The sequence below is a fragment of the Dunckerocampus dactyliophorus genome, chromosome 1 (genome assembly GCF_027744805.1).
Source record: "Dunckerocampus dactyliophorus isolate RoL2022-P2 chromosome 1, RoL_Ddac_1.1, whole genome shotgun sequence".
In the NCBI taxonomy this organism is placed as follows: Eukaryota; Metazoa; Chordata; class Actinopteri; order Syngnathiformes; family Syngnathidae; genus Dunckerocampus; species Dunckerocampus dactyliophorus.
Genome location: NC_072819.1, coordinates 25,183,739 through 25,208,918, shown reverse-complemented (window position 1 = coordinate 25,208,918; position 25,180 = coordinate 25,183,739). Strand labels below are relative to the sequence as shown.

General features: G+C 39.9%; 1 protein-coding gene across 1 annotated transcript in view; it reads left to right on the top strand.

Annotated features, from left to right (window-relative positions):
* The first annotated feature begins 2,697 nt into the window (after nt 1-2,697).
* Nucleotides 2,698-25,180, top strand: part of ttll10 (tubulin tyrosine ligase-like family, member 10) — a 46,125-nt gene continuing 23,642 nt past the window's right edge. The window contains exon 1 of the mRNA XM_054794091.1: nt 2,698-2,971. Within this exon, the coding sequence (XP_054650066.1) occupies nt 2,871-2,971 (101 nt within the window). The 5' untranslated portion in view covers nt 2,698-2,870. The remainder of the gene's footprint in view (nt 2,972-25,180) is intronic.

Sequence of the window (25,180 nt, the reverse complement as noted above, 5' to 3'; positions counted from 1 at the left end):
AAGAACGGAAAAAGGTAGAAACAAACTTTTTTTTCTGATGAACGATGAGAGTCTAATCTTTGTTTTGGTAGGTTCCATGTTTATATAGCAATAGAACACAATATTCTGTGTGCCTTGAAAAATCTGTCAAAATCATTAAAAATGGCCATTGAAAAGCGACTGGGATTGAATGAGTTACAAATGTCAACACATGGCTTTAGAGGAAATGTGTTTGTGTGATGGGACAATTACATGTTTTCTTGGCTACATCTTCAGATCAGGACGGTTTTGCATCTTGTTTGACTTGAACCAGAAAGCTGAGGACAAGGCCAGTGACACAAGAGAACATCTTTGTCTCCTGCAGCTGCTACCATATGATATTTGCATAGGAAAATACAAGTGCAGTCTTTACGAGAAAGGAGTTTGATCTTCAACAGACAATTCCCCCCCCCTCTCTCTAAAACACATCTTTTACCCGTCTTTCATCAAATATTCCTGAGACTTCAGAATTCCACTCCAAATAGAGGTCGTAAAACAAGATTCAGAAAGACTTTCTGTGTTTGAAGCATGTGGACACAAAGTCCCCGTCGCAGGGGTACTTTCATTTGCCTCTCATGCAAATAGCAACTGAAGATGTGTTGCAGTGATGACTCAGATAGGACAAAACGTGTGACCTCGGGCTAAGGTGAAAGATTTAACTGTCAGACTAAAAAGGGCTGTAATTGTCTCTGCAATAGCATTGCTAGCAATAGTCGTTCTATCATCAAGTCTCAGGGTGCACTTTGAAATATTGTGATGTATGTAATTAATTTCATACAATTTGCGCACACACACGTATGCACGCACACACAGCTGTATTTGAAGTGTGTGTATGTTGCCGTGGTCTCTGCCTGTGGTCACATGAATGGACCGAGGCCTCGTGCAGTCGACAGCTGTCTCTTTTGAAGACAAAAAGCCTTCAAACCAGTGACCTCCTCCTTTCATGCGTTCATCCGATACAGCGCTTCCTTGCCTCACTATCAGTCCATTCAGCTCGCGGCCCGAGGCTGCTGCAAGTAGTTGTCGTAGTTTTTTTAAATACCTTGCAGCCTTCAAACTGTGAATGCTTTGGGTGCCTCGAGTGAGAGACAAAATGTTTAACAGAGAATACATGAAGTTTGTGTCAGACAGCATCAAGTTTCTGAGCAGCTGATGGTGACGGCGGAAAACAGAATTTGTTGAAGACAGAAAACTCACTGCTGATAATTACCTTTTGGGTGTTCAATGTAATGGCCATGACCAATTTAGCACAGTGTTGACCTCCACCAAAGCTGAACTGTTAACTGGCTACACCCTGGTTCATGGAAGATGACTGATGGATGATGACGGGCTGTACCATTATGATTCTGGTGGTTGACAGTTCCATCCGTCCATTTTTTATGCCACTTGTTGCCTGAGCCTACACCCTGGACTGGTCGCCAGCCAATCGCAGGGCACATATAGACATACAGTATATACTGTACACATATACAGTAGCTCACATTCATACCTATGGACAATTTTAGAGTCGCCAATTAACCTAGTCTTTTTTCTCCGGAGTACCCGGAGAAAATCCATGCATGGGCAGAACATGCAAATTCCACACAGAGATGCCCGAGTGGAGATTCAAACCCAGGTCTTCCCGATCTCCTGACTGTGACTGTGTGATTCAACATGATGAATGAATCAAACAGTGAAAATAAAGTCCTTTATCCTTACATTTATCTAGATCTTACCAAATTGAATGAGTCCTTTCTGTTGTGTATTTTTTGTGCAATCCTGTTAACTGTCTTACAATTTAAAACAACAAAGATAGTGGTGGTATGGTACAGTATATACAAAGTGCTGTACCAAGAATTCTGCCTTTACATTGACAAGTAATGCTCATAATCACATAATGGCAAAGCTATGTGGTTGTTGTAGTATTTTTTATTGTTGTGTTATATTGGGGAGGATATTGAAAGACATTTGTAATATTTTGATATTTGTATTATTTAGTGACACATGAGCGCCACATGACTTGATACTGACGGGGAAACATCTTGCCATATTTGTGGCCGAATGCTTGACGGGGAAACGTCTTGGCGGGGAAACGACCATATACCCATATATTGTATCATAAAGAGTTCGAAGATGCCTGATAGGACACAATGTGGCCATCTACTACTATGCATTTGTAGTTGTATAGGTAGAATTTTAATGGAGTTCTTGTATTGGATTTTATTATATTATGCAGTTGTTCCCATTGAAGTGGCAAGGTACTCTATGTCAGGTTTAGATTTAAATGAGATCCATCCATCCATATATCCATCCAGATCCATATCCATCCTAGAGTGCTTATTTGGCTCTAAAGTGTCAAGATATTATATCAATGGACGCCTACAAAGGTGTAGAAGCCAAGCTTGTATTTTGGCTCAGGCTACAAAGTTAAGCACTTAAACACATCCTCTCCTCACTACACCTCCTGTACACCCAATGACCTCTGTTGAGAAAAAAAGCCCATACTGTAGATGAAAGCTATAAATAGTAAAGTAATAGTAAGAATGGGGAGTGTTGGTTGTGTGATAACCCAGGCGGTCCGCCTCTCAGTGTCCAACTGCCTCCCATTCACTGAGGGTAATTAGAAAGATCCAAGACCTGCTCGTCTTTGTGTGAGTGTGTGTGTGTTGAGTGTGTGTTTAACTTGTGTATAAGGAGGCTGAGGCCCAACTGTACCAGGCAAAGGTTTCCACCAGTCTTCTTGCATAACTCTGTGAGTGATAACACTGGTGCATTCCTCTCAACACACATCACAGCTGCCAACATCGTTGCCTTGTTTTTTTATTCACCCCTCTAGCTTACATTTAAATACAGTCTGTCTCACTGCTCTCTGCATGCGCCGCAGGGACAACATTGATATTATGCATGTTCAGAGAAGAGTTAAGAGGATACCTTTCTATGTTCTGAGGAGAGATTTGGGTGATTTCATCAAGAGGTAGGTCAGCTGGGTTTAAAGCTGAGTTGGTCATGTCTATGGAAACAAGCATGGTGGTTTAGCTTGTAGCAATGCTACAGGTTCATTTTGGTACTACTCAGCCTACGTATTATCCTTAAATCGATGGCACAAGTTGCACTTGGCTTAGCAGGAAAAAGGAGAACATGTGAGTTCATTTGCTGAGCTTGAGCTGTTTTAACTGCAGCCTTCCTGCATGGCTAACTTACAGGATGTTGATTCAGAGCCACTTTAACAGCACTTCCTCAATGATCAAAGATTAGGGTCGGTAAACACGCCACCATTTGCAATGCACTGCCCATAAACCATCATTGTCGGTCCTGGCTGGTGTGTACATTCGCACTCCCATGTAGTGTTACCTGCTCCATCAACGCTTCCTTGTGCATCAGCCGAGTAACAGCTGGTCTCCATGGCTCCTGCTGTCCCATAGGCCCAGGTGTGGTTGTGTTGCATCTCGATGCATTTACTTGATTGGCTGGACAGGGTGAGCTTATGAGACAGCCGTCTGGAGACTGCAATGTTGACAGATCCAGAAGGGTGTGTTTGGTTGTAAAAGTGTGGGGCCGACCTCAGAGAAGTTCCTTGTGTGTTAATGTGTAGCTTTCTCACAAGAGGCGCCTTTGTAAAGCAGAGAGGTACAGAAAATGTTTCGGGTTGTGGACTTTGATTTCTTCCTGATTCATGCAAAAGAATAAAACTGCTGATCATTGACTAGTATACTGACCCGTATGATTCTCTCTGGAACAGAGGTTTTTCAAAGTGAGCCTACTCTCAGAGAATGTAATACAGTTGGAGCCTCCACTACCCCCCTCCCCAAAAATATTCTGGAACATATTTTGCAGTTTTGTGCTCACTCCAGCATCTGTTTACTTTCTCACCATAGAAACTAAAAGTCTATTTATTTGATATTTGTTGATAATGTTAGCTTAGCAGGTTTGAAAAAGATGCTTTCATCCATGAATTTCCTTCCGCTTATCCGGGTCCGAGTCACAGAGGCAGCAGTTTCAGCCCAGACTTCGCAGTCTCGGGCCTCCTTTTCCAGTTCCAGGGAGACACCGAGGTATTCCCTGGCCATTTGTGAGACAAATGCCTCCAGTGTGTCCTACATCTCCCCCAGGCCTCCTTCCGGCAGGGCATGCCCCGAACTCCTCACCAGAAAGGTGTCCAAGAGGCATCTGGACCAGGTGGAAATGGGCTTCCACTGTTCCCCTGTGTCTAAAAGTCTACTGTAGGGCAGCTAGCTCATCAATGCTTCATTAAGAATACAATTACTACATTAACTCTTGTTGGATGTGATTTTTCTTCAATAAAACCCTATAGAATATTCCCTTAGAGACCCTGACAGGATTAAAGCTACAGAAAATGGATTTATCGATCACTTGATGGAGAGATTTTTGCAGCTAAACCATTACACCATACAGTCCAGTAAGGATGAGTGTTATTTAGGGTTATTATTTCCTTGAGAAACGAGCAGGGGCGTGTTAAACATCTCTCTATCTCCATGCCCACTTCGCAGCTTAGCTCAGACGTATATTTTCACTCTGATCATCATCATGGCTGCAGAAGGTGGATTTATGTTGGCTATAAATTTCACTTAACTGCAGTGTTCTTATATGGAGCACGAGTGAATTATTGCCATGAGATAGTAAAGGGAAGTAATGCTTGTCTGATAGTTTTATATGCTGGAGAAAGACGTGTTTGTGATTTGTACAGTAAACACAAATATCTTACTTGTTGCCTGGAGTCTGTAGAGTAAATCTAGAAAGACTGTGAGTGCTGGCATCGGCTACAGCATCTCCACATTGATGATGTAGTGGATGCAAAGATGTACCACCTAGAATAGTGGTATTGGTGTTTTGAATAATGCATTTGGTACGATGGGCTTTTTGTTGCAGAGCATGTCATTAATGGAGGTTACTATCGGGAAAGTTTGTAATGTTCTCCAACTTCTGCTGAGTGGTTCTTTGAAATTAATATGGCAAAGTGTTTGTACTTGACAGCAAATCCGCATGAGACAGTTCAAGAAAGTACATGTTTTCGAGTGTATAATCAGTGAGTGTTAATGTCAATTTCTTGTACTGCTAATTCTAAAAGCTACATATCTTAGCTCTCGGCACTGTTTCAAGCTATGAACAGGTGATGCTCCACCTTGGTAACTGGTCCCAGTGGTACACTTCCTCGCTGTGTCTTCACCTGAAATCCACAGGGAGCATTCAACCACAAACACATCCTGTATCATTAGTGGGACCTGCTGTTACCCTGCAGCCAGACCCCATGATACACACTATGTGAGAGAGATCGCCCTGTACCCAACACAAAATGAAAATACTGTACAATGGATGATTTAGCAAATTTGCAGATTTTTGGTCCAAAAAATAATAGATCATCTTTTTTGGTCATAATATTGGCCTTTTTTTCCCCAGTAAACACATCTCATTCCCTTAAGTTGGTAATAATTTATAAATACCTTTAAATGCAGGTCAAATGTACAGCATGCAATTTTGACATGTTTCTATCTTTATGCTTCACTGATAATGTTTTTTCGTCAAGCGTTGAGATTTTGCACTTTGTTCAGCGGTCTTTCAGTCAATGTTCCCCTTGGGTTTTCAAGCATCTGAGCATACACAAAAATTATCTGAGCATTCCTTGGACCTCTGTGAGTGGCATCAGACGTGCACACTGTAGTATCGCACCTGTCCAAAACCTGAGAAACGTGACAACTTCCATTCTGTCATATTTTGTATATGACTGCTTTTAAATAGACAGCAAGGAGCTAGCATTCCACAATGTAGCTTTCTTTCTTCAATACCTCAGACACAACAAGCCATGGTCTCATACAGTTAACCATCTGAATCTTGTACAAAACTCCTAGTTATCATTTCATTTTCCATTTCTTTTCTTGGTTGCCATTTAGATTGTTAATTAGGTATACTTTTGTTTCCTTATTTGGCTTACACTTTCTGTTTTAAAGCAACCAGTTGTGGCATTATTTCATCCTGGAAATGTACTTGAAATTTATGCAATACTTGTTTTTATATTTTTACTTTTGTCTCAATAAAAAAATATTAAAAGTAACCCTCAACCGACTTTCTGGTCCCTCCAGCAACACAAACTCGGTGTAACACTTCCTGTATCCGGTACGTCCGTCCAGTCAATAAAATAAAAGCACGGCAGTAGAACCTGCACAGCTCCGCCACACATTCAGTCCACAATTTCAGTCCACAATGTTTTATAAAACCGCCTTTTTTCATTAGAAAATGAAAAAAATCTCACCTAGTTTTGCCTCTTCTTCTTCTGTTTGCACATACTCCGACAGCCAGTCCATCTTAATAGAAACGCTTGTTTTACTTTGGCTTGGTGAGTGGATGTTGCACTAGCATTAGCTATACGCTAACCTGCAGAACAGAAGCATGTCTACGTAACTAACTGTTAATGAACTGATTGTCTGTGGCAGTAAATACATATAAACAGGATCTTATCATTTGCAGGACATTGTTCATCATTGTGTTACATGTTGTTACTGCTTGTTGTTCCAGTTGCATTACTGAATGGTACAGAATAATTTGTTATGTGTTTATTTCATTTACAGTTCAGGTTGGATTGCATTTTGTGCACTGCATGGATTTGTTGTGCGCTGAGAATGCGAGAGCAGTGCGCAAATGCGCACGCGCGCAGCTTCGAGGGAACATTGAATTCACCATAGACCCAAAAGCGAAACTATAACAACCCAGCCTCAAAAATTGCAGCGAGGCGAACACAAGTTAATCGGTACTGGAATTAAAACAGGCAAGCAGTTTGGTTTATGTTGACGAGGCTTGTAGAAACATCTTCTCTGACAGCTAGCGGGATGACCAGCAGCCTGCAGGGTGTAAAAAGAAGCTCGTCGAGTCTAGTGCAGTGTGAAAAGATGTTAACTACTGTCAAAAGCAAAAACTAAAAAACAAAACACACTTTGCCTTCCTGGTGAAATATATAAACGGACGCAGGCAAGTGCTGGCATTGTTCTTCAGAGATCGGGAACAGGGCTACAAGCTGGAACTATTAATGCTGCACTTCAGGCAATAAGGAACTTTCACTTACTGAAAATAAAATGTGGTAAACTATAATATATTCTCTTTTTTTGTAATTATTGGTATTTTTATTTGAGAATTGTATTTATTCGAGGATTACCTGCCAGCAGTTTGTGTTTTTTCATGTTTGATTTGAAAAAGCATTGAAGCTGTAAACACAAAAGCTAAGCAGTTTTATGCTTTGCATTTTGATTTTTTACTTATCGAAAATGAACCCAACTGTGACCATAAAACCGAGGTACATACCGAACTATGATTATCTCGTGACAAAGTGACGTACAGTGAGGTTCATGGCTGGTAAGGCACTGACTGAAGAGGATAACAAGAAAAAGAGAATAATTCACTTTGGTTAAAAATGGTCTCATGATTGTTTTCAAATATTTCTTAGCCCCATTTATTATTATTTTTTATTAACTGAAGAACATTTGTGTTCTTACCTTTTATTTCTATATGAACTACATGCACCCTATCTTTCTCCAGGAAAAGCTCTGATACTTAGCTGTAAAAGTCTGATCACGTTCTGGTGAGCTTGGTATATATTCCTCTGCCTTGGAAGTCAAATTCATTCATTCATTCAGAAGAACATAAAAATATATTGCATTTGATTTGTTGCTCTGTAGCTGTCAAAAAACCCAGCTGGCTTTTCATCTTTATGGAAGAATGGCAGTGACAAGCACCTTCCGGCTCACACACGCCCCCACCCCTCAGGATTTTTGTATGTATTTAATTGTCCGATTAGCAATAATGATGATGTCACATTATAAAGGCTGTAAAAAGTCATGGTGTATATATATCAATGTTTCTGCAATCTTATATTAGTGGTGACATGCTGACAAAGAGAGACCGGCAGGCGTCATGATTCAACTCGGTGCACTAAGCCGAGTAGAGACGCTCATGGCAGCCTCAATTAGGTTTCTGCCATGTATTTAATTGGGAAATGTGCAAATTCAGCGATATTTACTCAAAAGAATGTTAAAAAGGATTGGGATTATACAGAAAATGCAATTACAATACAGTTCAGTGGACAAACATGAACATTTATTTTATGTCATAACATTACACTCCTCAAATAGAAATGTTTTTAACTTGCTATTTTTTTGGACACGGACATGGTATTTACAATTTTATGACTGGATGAATCAACTATTACTACTGCACCCCCTGTGCAAGTCATTGTTACGTGTAGGTTGCTTGTGCTTCAGTAAACACATTACGCTGTGAGCTATTTACATGCGACCAAAGGGAAGTCCTTTGGAGGAGCCAGCCTTGCAGGCAGGTGTGTTTGGAGATGGTACACCATCAGAGCGCTTAACAATGCCTGCAAACTGAACACACACACAGAAACCATTTAAAAGCCTTACAATACTAAATGTGCCCGAGAGGCAGGCAAACTTGTCATGCTGTTTATATTTTGGCACAATGAATGATGACCTTTGGACAGCATTTACACATATTTCCCTAACAAACTGCAGCAGTCTCGCCTGTGAATGAGTGAAACTTGAGCCGGGCGGGCAGCTCTTCGGGAGTCTGGGTTGCTGACGGTTTGTCTGAGTGACTGTAAGAAGTCATGCGTTATCTTTGTTGCTGTTTAAATACATCATGTTGAATTTAGCCATGTAGAACAATTAAAATAGGTATTTATGCAGCAACAATTAGTTTGGTACGCTTTGCTGGTCTTAGGTACACATTTTGTTGCATTTGGCCAGTTTTAGTTTCCTTGTTCAGTCAGTCGGCGTCTCTTACGCCATTGCCGTGACGCTGGAGCATAACAGAGCCTTCAGTCTCTGCGTGTAGAGTGACGTGCACCTCCACAAAAATCCTTAAGCTGCAGTGGCACTGACCTTTAAGGCTGTGATTGGTTGGTTTAGAGTACTATATTTATTGTCTGTACACGACTCATTCAGAGGACATACAGCCCACATCCACAAACACCTCCTCCGATGTCAAATCTTCTGATTTTTGTCACGCATCAATTAGTTCCAGCTGCAGTGGCAGAAGCTCCCCTTCTCTCCTTAATTACGAGCATTCGCTCACGTTGGGAAGCCAACAAGCTAAGGCTATGTCCACACGAACGTGGATATTTGCAAGAACTCACATTTTCACCACTCCTGTGTTGAAAAAAATGTCCACCTACACGAGTTTTAAGAAAATCCAGATGTCCACCTAAAAACACATTCACTGGCTGAAAATGTGAAAAAGCAACCGCAGCTGACGTGGACGCCTCTGTTCATCAATACAGTGAGGTAATAGATGTACAATGACATGTACATGTACATCATCTTTAACATCAGGAACCGTTATGAATGAGGCCCGTGAGCCTTAGAAGGCGCAGTATATACAGTACAACTACAGTAATAGGCATTAGTACATAACAATACAATACCCATACATATTGGATATTTACATTTACATGTAAATATCATATTTTTTATCGTAGGACATACAGTATGCCAAGTTATAGTGGTAAGTCCAGGCTGCCGAGCCAGGCTCCGGCATCATCTGTTGTGTCATTGATTGCCTTGAGGCCACCGTGACAGTATCTGAGGGGGCAGTCTTGGACAACATGCAGCAGTCTGGTCTGATCTGTGATCCCAGGACACTCCAGACATCACAACATCTTGATTATGCATGTATATGTGGTCTAAAAAAACAGAAAGACAAAGAAAAACAACAAGTGAATATTATTATCACGTATTTTGTAACTCTTATGTGGAAGTACAATTTGCTGCATTTAAGTGTGCACGGAAATCCCAGAAAATTCACTCAAAATGTGAATTCAACTTCAATGACATGGTGTCTTAGAACGCAACTCTTCATTGCTCCTAACAACACAGTTCAAGTCTGACTCAAATATTCTGCTATTAAAGAAAGCAGTGTTAGGTTGCTAGTTTAAAAAATGCATAGGAAAATGATAAGGTAATACGATAATATGATAAGGTAATATAAGGTAACATAGTGTGACATTGTGATTAATCATGATTAATTAATTTGAAAACCGTGATTAATGTGATTAAAATTTATAATCACTTAACAGCCCTAGAAGTAAATTAGTTACTGCCGTTAACGCGCTATTTTTGACAGCCCTAAAAATAATAAAAGACTGTTGTTGGCAATCAAGTCGGGTGTGTTTTACTAGTGACATCTAGTGGCCAGTGTAGACTATCGTTCATCAACATCTTTTATTGCCTTAAACTGTATTTGTATTTTAGTTAATTTAGAGCATTATTACGCTTGAAAATACTCAATTTAGGCCAGGAATATTTGCACTTGCTTAAATATGCTTTTTTTTCTTGACCAATAACGTAGCCGTAGTCACAAAACAGCAATCATTTATTCATTAATTAATTTTTGAAAACCCACGATAGAGTGAGGTAGCGATGTTCGACCCACGATGGAGCGAGGGACAACTGTATATAATCCTGTCCTGTCATTCCCATCATTCTGTTCATAAAATACAGCAATACTTGGCATATTTCAGACATAGTTACAAATGGTGATTAATCATGATTAATAATTTGAAAACGGTTATAAATTAATCAAGTCCATATGTTTGATGAATATCTCTTATAGTTTTGCGTCAGTGTTCGAGCAGTTTGTTTTATGGCATACGGGCAATCACCTGCTTCCACCTTCATAGTGCTGCTGCAACCTGGACCACATTAAATCATGAATGATGAATTTGAATTTGAATTTGTTTGACAAGCCTATTTTTAATACAGTATGGATAGTACCTTGCCACAAAACCATCTTTTGGAGACAAACAGGTGTGCTGTTGAATAAGATGCAGCAATAATTGGTATGCTTCACTCCGTTCTGTTCTATGGCAACTACCCCACTAGAGATAATAGCACAGGACTGCATCTCACACACACATACAGTCACACACACACGCACACACAGCACAGAGTGTGTAAATCCTTAGGGGTCAATTAGACGATGCTGGTGGCAGAAGGCAAGTCGGGGCAGGGCCGAGGCTGCTAGACCGCTTTGTTACCTCCGCTCCCTTGGTGATTCTCTGGAATCAGACATGATGCTCAGTGCTCAGAAGTCACTTTCAGATATTGTTATTCATAAAATGTCCAACCTGTGATATATTTCATACGGTCTTCTGTAGACAAGTGTTGCTCTCCTGCTTGTGGAGTAGACAGCTGACTGATTGTCTGGAGACTAGCGTGTTCATCAGTGTAATGAAGGTCTTTTAAACATCACACCTGTGCACAGTCCTCCATTTCCACTAAGACAATGTAAATCTCTGTAATTATCCTGCAGTCCTCTGAGGGAGACAGGTGGATAAAACAACAGAAAGGCTTCAGTGGGCAGATCCTGCATATTGAACAATAAGGCCTCTCCTTTGGGAAAGCCCACATGAAGGTTTCTACTACTCGCCAATGGCCGCTCAGAGGTCATCAGAGATTGATATACATAGTTTAGGACAGATGAATGTATTCACACGAAAAGCAGTGTTGTTCAAGATCATTTTCATGGATTGCCCTGTACAGTGTACAAGGATCAGCACACATCCAACCTCCTCCAATCAAATACTTTAATTCCTTTTCAACTTTGTAGTGCCACACTTAGAATAAATAGTTCTAAAAACAAAAAACACATAAACCACAAAGTACTGATGAAAAATAATATAAAAGATCACAAGTCATCAAGTCATCAAGTCATCATACATAATCATACATGGCCTCATGATCAGGCCTCAGGAGCATTAAGTCCAGTTAGAGCTTTTGAATGAAAGGGAGTGTCCTGGGTGAAATGGATCCCTCAAAATGATAACAATAGAGGAGAGTGGGGCTGAAACAGTGATATTTCAAACTATTTCAGAAAATATTTACTGTGGGCAGCGAATTTGATGCACAATCAAAAGTTCTTAACTAAGGATGTTGGATATCTGTTGGCTGATATTGGCATAAAAATTAGATATCAGTTCATATCGGTATATATATATATATATATATATATATATATGTATTTTTTTGCTATTAATAATATTGGCCGGCAAGTGATGATGTGCTCTACACAGCAACAAGCTTGCTAGGTCAGCATGTCTGCGGTGTGTAATTATTTCCAAGTTTTGTCTTTGGATTGTAAATATGTAATTTGCAATGAAAGTGCTGATTATGCGAAGGCGGCTTCCTATAAAGGTGTAGCAACGTAAGTTATGGCTAGCGTTTAGAGTTCTGTGTGTGTTGGCGCGTGTTGAGGAGGACGGTTGGTTGTTGCTGGAACAGCTAGTTTTGTTGCTGAGGTTGTTTTGGTGCGGTTATAGCCAACAGTAACCAGTGATTGACCACTTCCTCGTTATTCTTACTCATTATTCAACTGTTATTCTTACAGTTGATGAATTCACTGATTGTGTTCATCCAGAGTTTCATACTTTGCACTTTGCTTTGTTCTTCTATGGGTGTTTGTGCGACATAGAAATGGGCAGCTTTCTGAATTGTAGGCTGCCAGCATTATTTAATTGGGTTCTTATTTATGAATTTATTCAAACTAACTAACTAACGCTTATTTGTTGATAGTAGGAGAACATGTTATTTCAGTTGAATATTGGTCATGATTTTTAATCACTATTTTGATAAGACAAAATGTTGAAATTTTAAATGTGGCACTTTTTCTCTAACTTGTATTGCATACAGTATTGCAGTATTTGACTTATTATGTAGAAACTGTTTACCTGTGAAACGCATCCAGTGGCATCACGGTAAAAGAAGCATAATATATTTGTTTCACAAGCTTTGACCTGCCATTAGTCTGAGGGAAGAGCTGCTGCTAATACCGGTATTGGTTGATATCGCTATCGGTAATGAAGTGCCGGACAATATTGGTGTATCGGGGATTGGGTAAAAAGCCAATATTGAGCATTATTGGCTATTCTTAACCCGACTACACAACAAATGGTGCTACCTTGTTTATTTTGCTATAATGAAACATGGCAAAAGGCAAATTGACACCGATTGAGAAATGTTTGCCCCTACAACGAGGACTATGGTCAAAGTGCGGGCGTATTTTCAGGAAATATTGAGACAATATTCATCATTTTGGTCACAGTAATCGCTGAATTAGTCTCTCAATACTGAAGATAATTAATGGATAGTGAAGATAGGTCCAACCTTTTTCCAGTCATCTGATTTTACTAATAAATACAAAGCATTTTTTAAGTTGCTCTACATTATGTATAAGATAAGGTTTGATACACAAATACTGTCAGGAAGTCACACCCGTTTGATATTATGCAGGGATGGAACCCATAAAATGATACAAAAAAATCATTTAAAATTTCGAACTTAACTTTCACTAAGGTCACAGATGAATCCGAGCAGAGGGACACGGTCTCTGTGTTTGTGTTACATTTGGGTTTGTTGCTTCTGACCTGCTGACGGACTGTGCTTGCATCCTGCCTTGCATGACCGGCTGGTCAGATAGCCATCAGTATCCAAATAAGTTGAGGTCAGTCTCCTGTGCGTCACCCCCCCCCCCCAGTCCTCATTTGCAATGCAAATGAAAAACCCCAAACAAAGCAAACCTTTTGGAGCAAAGCAAATGACTAAACCACTCTCCTTAAAGAGAGCAACTTGGTTGAAGAAAAAAGGTTATTGGTTACATATAATTCTGTAGAAAACTTTTTAAAAACTACATTTCCAGTTGATTTGATGTTTATTAATCAGCCTTGTTGAATACAACACACAAGACTCTTCATTGTTCATTTGTTTGGGGAATGATGTAGCTCATAAAAAGTTAGCAGGCAGCATGAATCAGCTTCATTTGATGTCCATATGATTGATTAATATGTCCTGTAGTTTTGCGTCACTATTCGAGCTGTTTGTTTTACGGGCAATCACCTGCTTCCACCTTCATAGTCCTGCTGCAACCTGGACCACACCCCTTGATGAAACAGGATATGGTTCTGGTATTGTGCTCATTGTTGAGAGAATAATCCTGGTAATTACACCTCAAGACCGAAAGTGGCTACCTTGCCCAGCATCCAACCAAGCCTCGGTCAGTTTTGGATGAGGTCCCTGTTTGCCCCTGGGGGCCCAAGAGCCCCCCTGCCCCCGACCTTTTGTTGGTGCTCCCCCACCTCTGGGTGCTCAAAGTGACCTCAAAGCGCGTGTATCTCTTTCTCACGTTTTACTCACCTGCACTTTGTTCACCTGTTGTTCCCACTGGGGTTATTGTTGGGACAAAAAAAGGTGTGTGGACACAAAGGGAGGCAGAGGCAGGGCATGAGAGCAACGGGCAGGTATTTCAGGTTGTGGCGGACTTATACAGCTGAGCTTATACATGTGAAACCTCATAGAAAATATGGCCCTTAGGATGCCTGTCAGTTGGGATGTCCGTTTTTTGTGTGTGTTTGGAACAGAGCAGGTTGTTCCCACAGAAGCCTGAGCTGACATCATAAAAAAAAACACAACAAGGTACCTGGGGGCCAACAGGGGCGGAGGGCGGGGCGGTACTAGGTTAGCGAACCGGTGAGGTGAGAGTCGGAGGGCGCCAGTGGGGGAAGGTCTCGTCTCAGCTGCCATTGGCTGAAGACATTGCAAGGGACACACCTGTAAGCGCCTGGGGCCAAAGAGATTGGCTGCAACCTGAAAATTATACCTGTGGGGGGGAAAGAGGAGGAGGGGGAGTCAGACTACATGTAAACCAAGCCCTTTACAAATTCTGCCTCTGTCTTCTTGAGGAGCTTAACAGTTTAACACCGCTGAAGAGAACCCTCGGAAAGAAAGGTCTGCTGCTTTCGGCGACGGGAAGATACCTGATACGCTTTTCTTCCGGGTTTGGCTCTTCCTCTCAGGTCTACCGGAAAAGGATTGGCATCTTCCTCCTCCTTCCTCCTCCAGCATGAGCAGGAAAGAAAAGGACTAGCCAACGAGGCGTCAAGAGCCCCAACAATGATGCCTCTTGTATTGGGTTTCCAGCTCGGTGACCACACCTGGAAAAGGCTGGGTAAATTCACCAACGTCATATCTTCTTTGTCCTCTCTTGAGACGGTGAGCTGCAGTCAGAACCTGTTGCTCGGTGACGCTGCTGTTCAAACTTTATGGACATTCGTCAGTTGGCTAAGATCAGGCGACGTGTGGGAGAAACGGTCGCACAATTGTATGCCGATGTAGGACGCGCGCGGTAGTTTCGACGGAAAGCAAAAATAACGTGTATCAAATTCCAGTTCCATTTGAGCAGAAAGAAAGACGAGGAAACAATAGAAGCCAACGATCATTCCTAAACTGGATAGACCAGTTGGGGCAGGTAAAGGCAAACTGCCAGACTTGTCAAAGGACATGAAGACAGAAGCTGACTACTTCTCTTAGAGCTTAACGCTCAACACAAGGAGACATCAAGCCAAATGACGGTATGAAACGGTTTTATGACGGTTTTACTGATGACATAATAACAAAGGACAATCAGCCTAGCATGCGAGGGGATCCAATATTATTATATAACTCATTATGCAACTTTTTCTCTGCAAGCTGTCGAACTGTGACGCTAGTTATCTTTTCAGGTCATCTTGTTGCTTGTAAAAAAATCTAGGATGTAGCAATGGCTATTTCATACATTTTGTGTAAAAAAAAAAAGAAAGGAAGTGGCTGTGTGCCGGACTTAAAATGTCTGCTCATCCCTTTTCTTTGCCTCGAAGATTTGAGTGTGTGTTGGGACAAACTGTAAGGTTAGACTTTATAGAGCGGGGAATTTCCACTCCCAGATAGGTTATACATTATTTAGTGTGCTCCTAAGTTATATTTATTCAGATGAGTACTGAGGAAGTGTCGGGGAAGGAAACTGGAGAAAATGGAGGGAAAATGTCGACCACGTACAGTGCACTGTACGGCAGAGGCTGCACAGTGAGGTGGAGGATTGTGATTGGTGGATAGGGAGAGCGACATTTCTTCATTTCTTTCATACACCTGAAAAGCTGCAAGTCACATGAGCTGGACAACACGGCAGGAAGCAAAGAGAAGAACTTTAAAAATTAAGGTTAAGGGTTTTTTAGGTTAGCTTAGACTTGTTTGTTGTAGTTGTAGCTCTTAACGCAATTTTAGGCTTTTTAAAGATGCAGTTTTCAGCGGCTGGGCGCCAAACAAATACATGATGCTACATGCTATGCTAATCTCTAATCTCTTTTATGTTAAATCCATAGGATTGCATTTTAATAATTATAATTAAATTATTTAATTATAAATAATAATATATGGAAATAATAAATAAATTATAAATAATCATATTAATATTAAATAATATAATACAAATAATTTTAGCATCTTTTGAAAAAATTAAAAACAAACAGTAAATGAATAGCATATATAATCGTAGATAAATATGTACATATTTTATCCAGAGTAAAGTGAATATATGAATATAACAAAGGGGGAGGAGTAACCAGTGCCTACATGACACATATAAATCTTATATTTTGCATTCAGGGTTTTTAAATACGGCAATGCTTGGTTGTGTGGAGGCCCAGTAAGGTGGTGCCCGGATAAAGTCCACACTTAAGTAAAGTTTTGGGTTTCCCTCCCTTTGTTTTCTCCACAAAGCCAGCAACTATTGATTAAGGGCCAGGCCAGTTTACCTATCAGGTTGTTCACTTCACAGTGGAGTCACATTCCAGTACAGGGGGCAGAGTTACCTGATCACGCCTCACTTCCAGCAGGTTAAAAGCGTGGGCAGCCACGAGTGGTTAAGACTCCCCCCCCAGCGGAGCTCTGTCTTATACAATCGGACAAACTTTTTTTGAATAAGCAAGAAGAGGAAGTATCTGGGCAAATTGAGGACAAAACGAAGGGAAGTAAATGGATGAGGGCGGACTCTTTAATTTGAAAGGCGCTCCACTTCCACAGGTACTATAAGCTTTACCAGCTCAAATTTGCTGCTCTAAACTTTTGTTTCCACCCTTTCTTTTCTCTGTCTCCCTCTTTTCGTCCTCAGAGGGCCTGCTGCACTGGTTTATAATGCTGATGATTAACTAAATAAAGTCTGGGAGAGCAGGTCCGCTTGGCTTTCTCATTTCATGGGGCCTGACTGACCGCGAGGAAGACGGGAGTGTTCTCAGGCAGCAGGCTGGAAATTCAAGATCTTTCCTCTCTTTCTTTTTCAGCCCCCCACCCGGCTTCCAATCATTGCCACTTTCTTTGGTTTGATTGCATTCTTTCCTTGGGGTGCCTTTCATGACGGTAAGATTACAGGTGCATTCTCCATTTTCCTTCCCCACTATCTTTCCCTGACCTCCCACCCCCTCTCACCCCTGTGCTCTACCTTTGCCTCAGGAATCCATCTTTCTCTTATCAATAATATCATGTACCACACTTTTTCTGTACTTAAGGAAATGCAACTAGTAAGTAGTTGTCACAAAGCTAATCTTAGTGGAAATCCCCATTGATTAGTCATGAAAATCCAATTTTAGCACTGTATTCTTTTTTTTCCGCTGAGAGAGTAACGCCTTCTTCCAAATTCAGTACAAGGGTGAGCATTTGGCACTGTGCACCTGTGAAGGACCCACGTCATTCAGTAAAAGAGCGCCATTTCAGTGACCTTCTGCACACACGGTGCTGGCTCAGGTCGAGCCGAGCAACATTCCATCAGCCTTTCATCACTCCACAAACACAAAGACGACAGCCTCAGAGGTCCACTAACGGAAAAACACCCCAACAAATGTAGTTCATCATTAAATGTCAAATGACTTTAACCCAAAGTTGGCATATTTAAAAAAATCCAATGCACCTGAGCGGGTGATTGAGCAACAACAATGACCAGCTTCTCGGTGGCTGACGTACTTCTAACTATTTTGCGTCTGAAATTAGTAACTGCCATGTATTGTGTGAAAAGGCAGCCCTTCCTCCCATAGTTGCCGTGCCATAGCTTTAGACTAGTCAAAACAGGTTTGGGCAATCATTAACAACTTTTGTGGCCCAGTGTTCTGTGACAGCCAGTTGATGCTAAAAAAAACCCTCAACCACAACATAACGTGTAGAGGTGGATTTACCGGCCCTTAAATGTGTGCGCGTTTCCTTGAAAAATGATTCCCGTTTTGGTGTTTGAATTAGCAGAAATGTGTGCCGAACAGTTTATGGGGTGCAGTTTTTATTTAATGGAAAGATTAAGGCTGCCATCCAGGCAACCATTATTGGCTTTAGGAGTGTACGTTGGGTGATCATCTCCATCTTACGAGGCAGCATTGGACTACACCTCTTTTTCTAATACTGCCTGGTAATGATGATGATAGTCATCTGTCGACGACAAGCAGACAAAATGTGTTTGCAGCAAGAAATAGCGTTAGGATCCATGTTAGTGGTTTGCAGCATCATTCGCAGTAGTGTTATAACAGCCAACACCGGAGAGATGGCTCTCAGGATCCATCTTACCTGACAGTGCTGGATTCTACTACTGTTGTTCTAACACTGTCTGGTAACGATGTTTTCTGGGTGACCTACAACCTGCAGTAGTTGGCACAAATACACAAATGCAAAAAAAATGCATAGTGACTACAGGTTTCTCTAGTAAGGTTGGCGCTATCTGTAAATTTAACAACAAACCTGAATGTGCTTGTAGACTTCTTTTGTGTATACAAAAGCTTTACGTCGGCACGTTTACACGACAACAACCGAGTACAAAATGTTTTCTTTGCCTTTTTGAGAAGTTGTCAAAACCTCCTTATGCTGACATGCAGCACCAACTGAAAACGCTATAATGAATGTATTGTAGATGAGTAAACACTTGGCTCGTGCACGTCAACAGCAAAACATTCTTTTAAATTCGCCTTCATTGGCGTATATTGTTTTTCAATATAAAGCATGTATCGCCACAATTTTTGGTGTTTTTCTTTTCATCCCGAACACGAGGAACACACATTTTTGTTATTTTATGGGATAAAAATGAAGAAGAGTTAAATGTTTTTTATTGGACAGAATGTATGAGTTATGTGAATGCACAGCTATATAAACGTATATTGACACTGTCCAAAAACAAGAACAAGAAAACACTTTGTTTTAGCATACAAATGAAGACAAAAGTCACAAAATTTGGACTTACATGGTTTTTATAGGACATAATTTATGTGATACGTCAATGAAGACACTGGCAAAAAAAACAAACGAAACATAAAAATCAAACATGTTCCCACTGACCTGCAAAAACAACTAAAAACTATAATGTGCCTGCCAGGCCAGTAGTTGGCGACGGCACTTTGTAATAAAACATGTCACTGTCGAAAAACACCAAAACATGAATGGCCTTATTTTTCCTTATCATCCAAAATATAAAGAAACATTTTTTGTAGTTTTGGGGGAATAACAATTTAAAAAACACCAAATTTGGAGTGACATGATGTGAAACAAGACATTGGCAAAATAAAAACACAAAAAACTGTAGTGTGCATGCCAGACCAGTAGTTGGCGATGTCACTTTGTAATGAACTGGCAACACGTCGTCGCTGTCCAGAAACAAAACATGTATCTGCGCATTTATTATTTGATATAAAACATAAACATATTTTGGTAGTTTTTGTGGATAGTAATACAAAGAACCTCACAAAATATAACTCACATGTTTTTTATTGGACATATGATTCAAAAAGAAATACGTAGTGTGCATGCCAGGCCAATAGATGGGGTGGGGGGTAGGATTAAATAGGCTTTACTCCTTTTGGACATGTGGAACTGTGAAATGGTTCATGAGATGTATTCCATTGGAACCTTCATGCATGTTCAAATAAAATTAAACCAAAACAAACCAAAACAAAACAAACCAAACCAATAGTTGGCAGTGTCAGTCTGTAAATAAACACCACATACATGGGCACTGTCTAATAAAAACCGTGCCAGCCTCCCAGCCTTGTTTCTTCAGTTTCTTGTTCATTTTAATGCCTGGTACAACTAAAGGTGCCTTTGTTTGGACAAACATAACAATGACAACAAAAATAGCTCATAAGAGTTACATTTTTTGTACAATGCAATACCTATTCATGTAAGAACTTAAGTGATTTTGGTTATTATCAAGAAAACAATGGAAGTTGCTAGATATCAGCTCTTATATAAACTCGTATATAACTCTTAACTCCAGGCATTAAAATGGATCAATACACCGAAGAACAAGGGTGGTCTAACCATTTTTTCCATGACTGTATCTCCAGTTTATAATAATAATGATTTTTTTTTTTATTGTGCATTGAAGGTAATATTTACCAGACCAGACTTGGATGAAATTAATTCCACTATCGGCCATATCTGTTTTTGCTGAATTACTCTTCATCCTGTAGGTTGCTGTTTTTTGGGAACGGTAAAGAGTGGAGGAACATGGTTTTCATTGGACGTATGTGAGTGTGTGTGAATGAATAGCCAGGCAGTAAAACGCTACGGCATCACTGTGTGCCGCCATTACTATAACGTACTTGTGCGTGCCCGGGCTGAATGAACACTTAACACTTGAAGACTTTAAAGCAGTTTTCGGTTATAAGGAGTGTTGTATAAACGGCCCTGGTACTGTTCTTGACGCCACCCACGTAAAAGAATAGCAGTACGTTGATTGTTCCATCGGTCATGCAAGGCCCTTTTTTTGTTTCCTCCCTTGAACAGCGCCGGTCTTTGTGTCGTGTGGCAGTGATATGGTGCAACTACAGTAGCCTCACCTGCGTGGTACATTCTGAAACTGACATATGAGCTCTCCTGAGAGGGAGATCCATAGAGGCCTCTTGCTAAGTCACCCTCTGGGTTATTTTAGCTTAACTCAGCTTAGGTGTAAAATATAGAAATACTGTACCCATAAGCATGTGAACATGTGCTTATCTCCAGTTGGAAAGCAACACATAGAATAGACGTGAAGCGAGCAGTATGCTTGTGTTTGTGGAAGGAGGGAGAATTACCCCTCATACTAAACACTGAGCCGCACCTTTATTTACCCATGCAGCTCTATTAGCCAAGCCGAAAAAAAACATGAAATGACTTTTTGCCTTGAGTTCCTGCCTTTCTTTATGTGATGAACAAAGACTGGAGGTTGAGGCGGTTTATTTGATTAGCGTGTGTTAGCACCATCCTATTACTTCTCATTATTCCAACTTGTTTCTTCTGCACGTCCTCTCCTTCCTCTCTGCACAGGTGAAAGGTCAGAGGTCCTACTTCCAGCCTGTTGATAGGCGTCTTACCAGACATGGTTAGATGTAATTAATGGAGTCTAATACTGTCTGGTAATGCCGTCCATTAAATGGCATTGCCTTCCGCTGTCTTACTTCCGCTCTGTCGCTCTCGTGCATCCACTGAGTGCACATTAGCATACCTGTAGTGGTGGCTCAGGAACTATGATCCTTGCGCTGGAAGAAGTGATACATTTTAAAGGGGTGTTCTTCCATGTGACTTGAGTCAAAGTTTAACTCCACTCGACTGGAAATGTTTTATGCAGGTATGTTAACATGAGGATGTATTCTGACTTTTCTCGTGCACAATGCACAATGTAACATGAAAGAAAAGATCCAGTAAATAAAATGGGATTCACTTTAAATGTCTCTTTTGTTTTTTTTCTTTTTGCCGCACTAAAATCACAGTCTGTTCCGATCTTTGATCCTTTTTTGCAGCAATGCTAACCTCAGCGAGAGCGGAATGCCGAGCCCCAGTCAAGGTGTGGGTCAGGTTACCGCTGAACAGAGCTTCTTTTTAAAACCGTGCAGTCCCACCCCCACCACAGCAGCGAAGCCCTCATTGTTGTGTCCCACTGTGGCGCACAAGGTGTGTTCTCACTGCCGGTAACCACCTGACTGCTTTTTGCACGCTGAAATCCAAACATTCTAGTGACAGAATAAAACAGCACACCAGAAGAGGAAGCATTGAACACACACACACACACACACACACACACACACGCTGCAGCCAACAGCGTTGCTGCTGGCTTGATTAGGCTTCAGTTAACTGGATACACGCTTTCATTTATCAGTTGCAACACAAACGTGCTATAACATTTTCACCGTTTTAGCTAGCAGGCCTCAGGCACTGATCTTCTGACATGTCATCATCCATTTATAAATCATTAGGCAACAGTGAATGAATGAGGAGAAACTGTTTTTTTCTATTACCATTCACTGACTTTATAAGGAAATGAATAGTTTAAGATGAAAAAAAAGGCTGGATCAGACAGCAATTAAACTCAACCATTTTCCTACTTGTCTTTTATTATCTCTGTCAAGGAGGTTATTTTATTTATACACACACACACACACACTCACACTAGAATAGTAAAACACCTTATAACTACAATAAATATAAAATAATAATGAAGTAAAATTAAAAAATGAAATAAAAATAATACATAATAAAATAAATTAAAAATGTACAATGTTAACTTTTACAACTGTAAAAAACATAGAATATAAATGAATTAAAATAACAATGAAATAAAAATACGTTAAAACATTTACAATTAAAAAGGAAAATAAGAGAAAACCATATATTACTTTTTCATTTAAAAGGGTCAAAAGTTAAACAAAAATAAATGAGTTTTACAAAAAAAGTATTACAGGACTTTTACATTTAAAAGAATTTGAAAAAATGCTTTAAAATATACTACACTTTGCAGTCAAAAATGTAATGTAAAAAGACAACCAAAAATATTATTTAAAAATGTAAAAAAATATTGACAATTCACACATTGATGTTATCCTAAATTTTGGGGGGGATTTTTAAAAAATACCTACATTTTTAAAGATTTTGAGATTTTTTTTTCTTTAAAGAATTATTTCTGTCATGTTATCCAATTTGGAAAAAAAAATGTATTATACTGTATGTATGTGAGGTCAGAAGCTGAAATGTCAAACCACATTTCCACATTCATTTCGTCATTTGCAGCAATTTACTGTAACTTCTGGACGATTGAGCACACCGGAATATAAGCCTCACCCACTAAATTTAAGGAGAAAAAACATTTGTACATATATAGGCCGCACCTGTATATAAGCTGCAGGTGTCCACGTTGTAACATGGGATATTTAGTACACAAAATGATGTTACACAAAGATTTTTAAAAACTTTTAATGAAATAAATGTTTTTTTCCAAACAGTGCCAAATAGTGCGTGTAATATAGCTAGTTTGACAGTAGCCTACCAGAAAAGTCATTCATCATCTTCCTCCTCCTGCCTTTTCTTCGTGTTGGAATTGAACAGCCTCATAATTCCTTCATCTTACATGTTGTTAGTCTCTCTCTCAGTTTCACTTTCGTCTCGAGGCAAATTAGCCCTCCTCATCTCCTCTTCATCACGCAGTAGCCCAGTCTTTCAAAACCCGTTGGTGAAAGTGGATTTTTTTGACACTGCTACACACTGTCAAAATCCACTCTCTGAAATGAGCAAAAGTTGCTTTAGCTTTTAGCTAGCAATCTTTTAGCTCTTAGCCTTTAGCTTGAAAGCTCCATCATATGCATTTATTTCTTTGTGTGTTTTCCATGATGAGGGTGTGTGCATGAAGTGCAAAATTGCTGTTCTGAATTGTACGAGATATCACAAGATTAGACCATAAAATCTCTCACGGTTTATAGACCAGAAATTTATACACAAAATTATGAAAAAATTAGGGTTTATACACGAATTTACGGTTGAACGACATCCCATTTAACATGTTTAAAAGGTATAACTCTCTCAAATCCTTTTTATTTCCAAACATGCTTTTATATTTAAAAACCTTGAATGTGTGACGTCACACGGCTGGATGACATTCCAGACTGGAGGACCCTGCAGAGGATTCCTGAGCTGGTCTGTGCATGCTTGCTTGGAGCAGTCAGACCAGATTCCTGCTGTGGATTACTGGATGAGGATGGAGAGGGAGAGTACACAAGTAAACCTCTTGTTGCATGTACATCACGTATACACGTACTGTATTGTGGATATGCTATACCACATCTTGTCATTTGTTGCACTCAGGAAATATTTTTAATAAGAAGTCAAGACCAATGCGATAACCAGTTAATGACCTCTCAACTTTGTAAAAGCAGCATCACAGTTTTGATGACTTCAGATCAACTCGACAATGTCATCTTAGACTTGCAACCCGACTTGGACTTAGACATCACTGACTCGGGACCTGACTCGGACTTTAGCCCGTTGACTCGAAAATACTTTTTATTTTCAGTGAGTGTGTTGAGTAAAATGCGTCCCCATTCAAAGTATTCTACTCACGTGACCGTTATTATGTCGTTTCCAGCAAGACAACACATTTCCCCACAGAATCTGCCTCATTGAATGCATCGCATTTATTAACGTCCAATCAGGTTTAAGAACAAGAGTTTGGATTATATTTCTATGAGCACCGAGTGACCAGGATGTGTCAACATTCTACCCAGGATCATTTCATATATAGTATTTTGAAATTATAGCATAGCACATATCATAAAAATACAACACATGTAATAATGTGCAGCTTCATATTGTTAAAGGTCATGATTTTTGACATGAATAGATTAGACTAGAATAGATTACAATAGAATACATCGTAAATATCATTGTTTAATAGGATGTAGTGTAAAACATGTACTGGTGTATTAAATGACAAAATACATGAATATTGGGCTATTTTCATCAAGTCTGATCCTTGTACGTCTCACTAAACATTACAGTAACATTACTGACGACACCTAGTGACCAGTGTGGAATACTACAGTTCATCAACATCATTGAATGCGAGTGTACTGTATATGCCTTATATTTGTATAACATTTTTATGCCTATGCTTGAAAATGCTTATTTTAGGCGAATTATACGCACCATTTGCATAAATATGCAAATGGTTTGACTAATAATAGGCTGCATTCAACCACTACAGCATGATTATGAATTAATAGAAGTTTGAAAAACTGTGATAATGAAAATGGCATTTTATTTGGTAAACACTAAACATTGCTTACGACTCGAAAGGACTTCAACATTACAAGCCTATGACTTCGGACTTGACTTGAACTGTCTTGTCTCGGCTTGAGACTTGGACTTGACTTGGACCTGCACGCATTCACTTCAGACTTGAATCGAGACTTGGAATTAAAGACTAGAGACTTATTTGAGACTTGCAAAACACCGACTTTCTCCCACCCACCTAAAAGCCAGATTTATATCATAATTTAGTCAATTCAATATAATTTGTGTTGCATTTT